This window comes from Apaloderma vittatum, unplaced genomic scaffold (genome assembly GCF_000703405.1).
Source record: "Apaloderma vittatum isolate BGI_N311 unplaced genomic scaffold, ASM70340v1 scaffold20447, whole genome shotgun sequence".
Classification (NCBI taxonomy): domain Eukaryota; kingdom Metazoa; phylum Chordata; class Aves; order Trogoniformes; family Trogonidae; genus Apaloderma; species Apaloderma vittatum.
The window spans coordinates 1-7,494 of NW_009726945.1; the positions used below are offsets into that span (position 1 = coordinate 1).

At 48.9% G+C, this 7,494-nt stretch overlaps 1 protein-coding gene across 1 annotated transcript; it reads right to left on the bottom strand.

The window, feature by feature from the left end:
- Nucleotides 1–565: 565 nt before the first annotated feature.
- Nucleotides 566–6,917, bottom strand: CAMK1G (calcium/calmodulin-dependent protein kinase IG; the record flags this gene model as incomplete). Its single annotated transcript, XM_009873491.1, has 9 exons — nucleotides 6,826–6,917; nucleotides 4,444–4,572; nucleotides 4,208–4,282; nucleotides 3,322–3,460; nucleotides 3,060–3,183; nucleotides 2,417–2,492; nucleotides 1,763–1,875; nucleotides 1,049–1,127; nucleotides 566–653 (listed from the first exon to the last, which is right to left on the bottom strand). Coding segments are annotated over exons 1-9 (915 nt in total), but the record flags the coding sequence as incomplete, so codon positions are not given.
- Between the last annotated feature and the right edge of the window lie 577 nt (nucleotides 6,918–7,494).

Consider the following 7,494-nt stretch of genomic DNA (forward strand, 5'->3'; position numbering starts at 1 on the left):
AAACTGCTGATGCTTCTGAGGATTGCAACCACTTCCACATGAGGAAATCAGTGGGAACAGCTGCAAATTACCCCGTAGCGTGAAAGGGAGACTAGAGGCGAATTTTAGATGTAAATGTTTAAAATGCCGTCGTTTACATGGTTCCTATGATATCCCTCCACCTAGATTCTTACTAAAACTCCTTACAGGGAATGAAGTACCAATTTATTTTCAAGGCTGAAAGGAGGTATCACTGGATTAAGCTCTCCAACGGATCTGCTGACGGGGCACCAATTCCACTCCCTCAGCATAAAGGCAATAATCCTTTTCTCCCCCTCCTCTTGTTTTATTTGGCGAGGCCACCGTAGCGCAGTGCTCGTGGAGAATCTGCCCGTTTGCCTTGCAGCGGGGAACATTGGTCCAAATGTGCTATGAACAGTAACCACTTGCAATTTTCAGGCAGCCTTTGGAGGATCTCAGCTTTTTGGTGCTTACCCACAGAGCTGAAGCCTTGCTTGTTGCTAGATGGCAGCAACTGGCATTTGTTAGTGAAATGGCTCTGGGCTCCCACCAGCCAACGACTTACCCTCCATTTGCTCTTTGCAAAGTTTTTCTGAATCTGAGCGCTGACAGATGGGTATATGTCACGGTGAAGGGCTGTATTTCCATTAATCCTGCAGATGGGGAGAGAAGAAGATGGGCTCGTAGGCAGATGGCATTTGTAAGGCATTCCACATTCTAGAGGCAACTAACTGCTTTGTACGTTCAATCAGCAATAATTAAACCCAAAGGAAAAACAGCAACAAAATGTAACACAAACACACACTTCAAAGCTCAGAAAAGCTCAGGATGGGATTTCTTCTTCGCCTCTGTTTATGGAGGCAAACACGCACAAATTGCATCTTTAATTATTCATCGCTTGCTTTCCTTGCACGCGCACAAAAAAAGCAAGACCTGGGGCCACGCGGAGGCAGACGGTGACGTTAATAACGGGGGCTGGGGACCCCCCCCCCCGTTCTCAGCTACACCGAGCCCGTGGAGCGCGGCACGGGGGCCGGCGGGTGCTCACCACGGGTGCCGCAGGGCTTCTTCGCAGGTAAACCTCACGCTCGGGTTCTTCTCCAGTAAATGTCTGATGAAATCCTTGGCTGTTCAGGAGGGGAGGGGAAGCAGAGAGAAAAGGTTATTTTCTCCTCCTTCCCAGATGCGATCCTAATAGGACGCGGCAAACGCAAGGGGATGGACGTGGCGAAGGGGAGCCCCGAGGAGGAGGCGCGTGTGCTGCTGCGTCACGCCGGTAAAGCCGAGGTGAAAAAATGTTAATGGGGGATGCACCAAACTTCACACTTAAATTATGTGGATCAGAGTTGAATTATTCTGCTGAAAAATAAAAAATGTAAGAGTGCAAATGAGCAGATTTAGAAGTTGCCCTAAAGAGCACTTGCACCCCTTCTAATTTTTTTTTTTTCAAGGAGGATTGCGGTGTTTTTTATTAAGTTCTGACAAACCTCCCGATAGCCAGGTTTGTACGTATAAAAGATTGGTGTTCGAAACAGGACTCTGACTTCAGTAAGCTCTGTGCAGGTGAGCTCCGTGAGCAGGTCAGTCTGGGGAAATGGTGCAGCCGACCCGGCTTGTTCCCCTACTTCCAGGGGAAGCCTAAGCCCGCTCTGAGCTCTCTGGCCATTAGTGAAAATCAGGGTTACGTTAACAGAGGCTTCAGCCTGGAGCAGAGCCGTGGTTGCGGGGCTCTGGGTGGCAGCTTGCGGGAGCGGCGCTTTACCTGACTCGGAGATGTCATCCCAAAACGGAGACTCGAACTCGTAGTAGCCTTCCTTAATCTTTTCAAACAGTTTGGTTTCAGTCTCTTCATAGAAAGGGGGGTACCCGCACAGCCTGGAACAGAGCAGAGAGGCAGCGGTGCTCAGCACCCCTCAGCAGCCTGCACAGGCTCCTCCTGCACCCGAGAGCGAGTGAGCAAGAGGAGGCGGCTCTGTCCATCCCTCTGTCCCTCACAGCAAAGTGTGCTGGTAAAGCTGCAGAAAAGAGTTAAAAGTTTAACTGCAGCAGTGAAAGGACAAAGCCACAGCTGGTACATAGCTGTATGGTGTGGGAGGAAGTGAAACAAAAAGTACCAGGGAAGATTAAATTATATTTGTAGGCAACTGAAAAAAAACAAAGCTCAGGATGAGGCACATAGTAGGGAAAATGTGGTTCCTTTCATCTCCGCTCCAGTACTTGATTCCTCACGTCCCTTTCGTTTCTATGGTCTAGTGGGTCTGTGCAAAGGAGGAGCAGAGCTCTGTGTATTCCTGCAGCAGGATGGGAGGTCCGGCATCGCCTCCGCTTGCTCGGCTGCTCTGCAGAGGCGGGTGAAGTGATGGAGGAGCTGGGAAACCACGGAACAGTAAGTGGGAAGCTCTTTGCTCGTACTCACAAGATATAGGTGATGACTCCAATGGACCAGCAGTCCACGGCTTTGCTGTACGGTTTCTGGGCGAGGACTTCAGGGGCTGCAGGACACAAAACCAAATGAAAATTCTGAGCAATAATAAATTATTTGATACTGGGAAAAGCAGTAGTTTCTTGTATGCTTGGCCCCTGAGGTGCTGGTGCAGAGAATTGGCCAGTAACAGCCCTATTTACCAGTTGGATTGGCCTGTGCTTTTTGCATCTATTTTCTGCCTTTGAACAGAAAGAACTACCGACAGTTTCTGCCTGCATCCTGAGGTTTTAACCAGTAAGCTGTGGATCCGGCCAATGCAGTCTGGTGGATGTTAAACAAATCCCATTATGTTAAAATTACTTTTGTATTTTTTTGATAAGTACATGACTAACGCTGAAATATATTGCTCTTAAAATTATCCTTTCTGTTGCACTTTTAAGCATTCTGGGATTTTGCAATCTTGAAACTCATTTGTAATCCAGCCTTTATGTGGTCCATGCAGTGCATCTGTGAGTAGCGTGTCGTTAACATAATTACGTATTTTTTTCCCTTCTGCTAGGCAATGTACTGCACATGCACAACCTTTTTTCCAGACAGTCCACCAGCACAAACTCATTCCCAATCCTTGGCTTACCGACGTATCCCGGAGTCCCACAGGCAGTGGACATGATGCCGTTCTGTTCCATTTTGGACAAGCCGAAGTCCGTGATCATGATTTTGGAGTTCTCTTCGGGAGTAAGGTAAAGAAGGTTTTCAGGCTGTAAACACAGAGTGGTCAGAGGTTGAAATTTGTGGTCGAAAGACGGAAAGGAGCATTGGAAAGTCATGGCATGGAGCAGGCAAGGCTGGTGGTTGCGCCAGCTCCCACAGCGCTGCCGCTGAGTGATGGGTCTCACCTTCAGGTCACGGTGAACGATCCCGTTTTCGTGGAGGTACTTCACTGCGGTCAGGACCTGGTGGATCACCACACTCGCATCTTTCTCGGTGTAAACGCCTCGTTCCAAAATTCGGTCGAAGAGCTCTCCCCCAGATACCCTGTGCAAATGACAGCTCAGAAAGAAAAAGACTGAAGAAAACCACAAAACAAAGCTAATCATGCTTTCGTGTTCGGTAAGCTGGTTTTCTGATCCTTTTACAACCACCTACAGCAGAGCTGTTCCTTGGGCAGCAATTGGTGCAAGGCTGAGGGCTGGTGGATGCTCCTGAGTGCAGTATCAGGGTGCCAGTAAGTGTTACTGGTAAATGTAGGGAATTTGGGTAACATTAGGAGGCAACTCCCGTCAGGTCTGAGCAGCAGGCATCCAGCACTGCGGCAGGACTGCCTCCAGGCTCTGCTACACGAGCAGAGAGATGGGTTTGCGTGATTGCTTCCTTTAGCTAAATTTTCAAGACAGCAGTAGCAGCCGGGTGCTCCGCGCTGATGCCCACAGTGAGCTGCTTTCTCTGCGGCTGACACGTTGCCCGTTTTCGTTTCTAGAAACCCTGCATGGCACAGCTTTAATTAGAAAGACTTCTGTCTCTGCCCTGCTAAACTGTGATGAATTCATTTGCATAAATAGATCCTAATCTTGGTTTAGAAACTTTCTCCTAAGCCAGCATGAGCCAAGGCAGCGTGAGAAGCGTCCAGGTTAGCTCACGCCGTGCGGCTCTCGCCTTGCTAGTGCACGAAGTTTTTACACGTGAGGGACTCGGTGTGTGGGTGCTGAAATGCTGAGCATCACCCCGGTCCTGCCACTCGCCTTCCTCTGTGCCCCACAAAGAAAAGGCTCTGCTGATACTTACAGCTGCATGACCAGGTAGAAGTGGGTTGTGCTTTCATAAATGTCCTCTAAAGTCACGATGTTTTCGTGCTTTATTCTGCAAAGATAAACGTGGGTCAGAAACAATCCCAGAAAGCACAAAAGTAGCTTTTTCAAGTGGGAAACCAAACAATTGTCTTGCTTTAATCACCAGTGTGAGCCACACACCTTGGGAAAGGACGTTCCTTCTACCTGGCATTACGGTGTAGCTATACTCACTTTTTCAGCACTGCTATTTCATTCTCCAAGCTGCTATCCCTTGTGAGAGGAGACTTCTTGATGCATTTCAGAGCAAAGAGCTTGCCAGTGCTTCTTTGCTTCACTAGGAAAACTTCCGAAAAGGCACCTCTGCAGAGAGGAGGAGAGGTTGTATTTCAGTAGGTGCTGCTGCAGTGAACGGGAAGGATACTTACAGCGAGAAAGAGGAGATAGCAAGAAAAAAAAATACGGTAGTAACTTAACTCTAAGTGGATCCTGACTGCAAAGCTAGAACTACGTCTCCAGGAGCCTCAAACTTAGGACATTCAATGTAAGAACGTGCAATGTGTAGAACTGAATCGATTGGGACTGGGGGGATTTTCCTGGGCTAAGGGCAAGCCCAGCCGAGGGGCTGGATCAACAACCCCCTGGCTAACGGGGCGATCGGCAGCTTGAGTGCTCGGTGGGGTTAACCCTGTGGAACTCTCTCAAGAGCCTCCACTTTAACAGGGCCCAAATCCTGCTTAATGCAAATCGTGTCTCCTCAAAGCTCCCATCATCAAGTAGCCCTTCACTTTCCCTGGTGAGCATTGCTCTGAGGACTGGTAGAATTGCAGTGAGGAGAGCCCAGTTGTGTTGCAGCTCAGGCGTATCGACCAACATTCTGTGTATCTAAAATATAAAATAACTGGATAACCTCAGTTAATATTTTCATTCAGCATCTAATGTATTTTGCTTTCTGTGGAGACTGCTAATGCCCGCGTAGCCTTAGTGACAAAGTGACAATGAGTGTCTTGTACGGTCCTGATAAGGCTTCAGCCCGGTGCAGCGGTGAGCAGGTATTTATAACATTCCTAAAGCTCACAATCCTGTTAAAGGTTTGTCTTAGGCAGCCGAACACGTCTCAAGATAGTGACAGTGCACGCTTTGCCAGGTCAGTCCTCGATAATCCTTCCCACATGAGCAGCAGGTCAATTGATGGCACTTAAATGGAACTTGCCACCAAGTCTGCAAAGCCCTGCAGGGAGCCGGAGGGCAGAGCGAGGAGGCGAGTGTGGTGGAAGCTCATTCCTGGCTGGGAAGTTGTTGCAGCAAACCCAGTAAACAAGGGCAGAAATCCCACATCCCCTGGAACCCACTGCACGAGGCGAGCACGCCGGGCAGGTGCACGGGCAGAGCATGGAGCCGTACCCGTCCGGCACTTTGTTCCACTCACTAATTTACATGTAATAGTTTCTTCTGGCACAAAAAGCAGGCGATGCTGGGACCTTTTCCTTGTTTTACACATTTTTCTCCTTTTATCCGTATAAGCTCTGAAGGCTGTTTCGTGGAAATGCCTTTTGAGTTCCTGAGAGCTCTCAGGGAACGGGCAGGGATTTCCTTGCTAAGGTCCCTAATCCAGTAGTTGTTGATGCTGGGGGATGGTAACAGTAAGTTTCCAGGTAGTTTTAGGTCTCAAATCTTCATTTATATTTTCCAGACAGTTGGAGTGGAGCATGTGGAAAAAAAAAATCACAATTTCTAATGCTATTTTTTCTTATTAATATAATAGTAGGAAATGAACAACCTACAAATCAGATGCTGGGGCATCTGTTCTATATATCTGTCCCAAACAGTTTATAATAATTATGCTCCTTATTAAAAAATGATGAATCAACAAGTTGGCTAAGAGAGAACAAAGCTTTTTCTAACCTCATTCCTTTAGAGAAAGCTGCTGGATAATTTAACTAATTTCTGAGGCTGGCCAGGAGCACGATAATTTAAAACACCACTGAGCTCTGAAGTAGGTGGGTTTTGGGAGCTTTGCTGTGGCTTCTATAGTCACAGAAAATTTGGCCACGACAGAACTCTCTGGTGGAGGTAATTCAATTCCTCCTCCACCACCTTGGAAATGTTGTCTTGTCTCATTCACATGAATAGGCAAATTAAGCTGTTAACTCATAGAGAAGTGTCGCACAACTCGAACACCCTTGTTCTTGTTTCATCCGTCGACTGAGTCAGGGTTTATGAGCTAAATATGTGACTTATTATTATAGAACCTCTCTCAGAGCCATCCCTTGACCTTGCCCGACCTTGCCCGACCTTGCAGCAGCTGCAGACCAGTGCGCTCGGCAGGAAAAGAGCGAAAACTGGAGTAAGCTGCCGTGCAGGCTGAGAGGGGACGGAGGAGAGGGCAGAGCTGACCCAGGGCCAGGGGGAAGGAGCTGCCTCGGTGCTGCTTGGCGAGCGTAAGCTGCGAGTCGCGGCCCCAGCAGCTCCCACCCCTCACTGGAGACCCGTGTCTGCCTCGCGGGGAGCTCGTTCCCCGTGATATTGGCCAGTGCCAGGAAGGGAGTCGCTGCCCCGGGCTGGGAGGCTGGTGTGTAGCGGCGGCGCTGTCTGGAGAGCAGCGGTGGTACTTACGATCCCAGGGCCTCCATGAAAATGAATGTTTTTCGGATGTTGCTCGTCTGCTTCTTCCAGGAGCTGCTGTCGTCCTCTTCCTTGCGACCCATCTCCTCCAGAGTGGAAGCAGGGAGCGCTGTGAGGAAGAGAGGGAGAAGAGGTCACTGGCATGGCAGGAGCTTACTCGAGGATCAGGAGTGCCCCGGGGCTGGCTGGATGCAGGATGCTGGGAATGGCCTTCGCTCGGCCAGACGAGTCCGGCTTTTCAAGCACGTGAAATTTCGTGCTGCTCGTGCTGCTCCCGGCTGTTGGTGCTGACCACGTCCCTGGCGCTACGTCCCGCTCCAGCCGTCAGCGCAGTGGAATACTAGATCAGCTGGGAAGGAGCTGGTGACCATATGGTAACATTCTCCTGTCAGTATACTCATTTAGAGCATGTTGGCAATTGCAAATGTTTATATTGTGCTTCATATTTAGTGGTTCAAAAAGCCCTGCGGAATGGTTGCTAATTTTAACTAGAGCATCCATGACTTAATGGATTAAAAGTTAGGTACAAGTGGCGATGGAGACGGATTATAATTGAGCCGCTTTATCGCTCAAATAATAAATAGTTTAAAGAGCTCATAACTACAGGGAGGGGAATTGATACGAAACATTTGTTAGAGCTTGCACGTGGCCTGGGAGGTG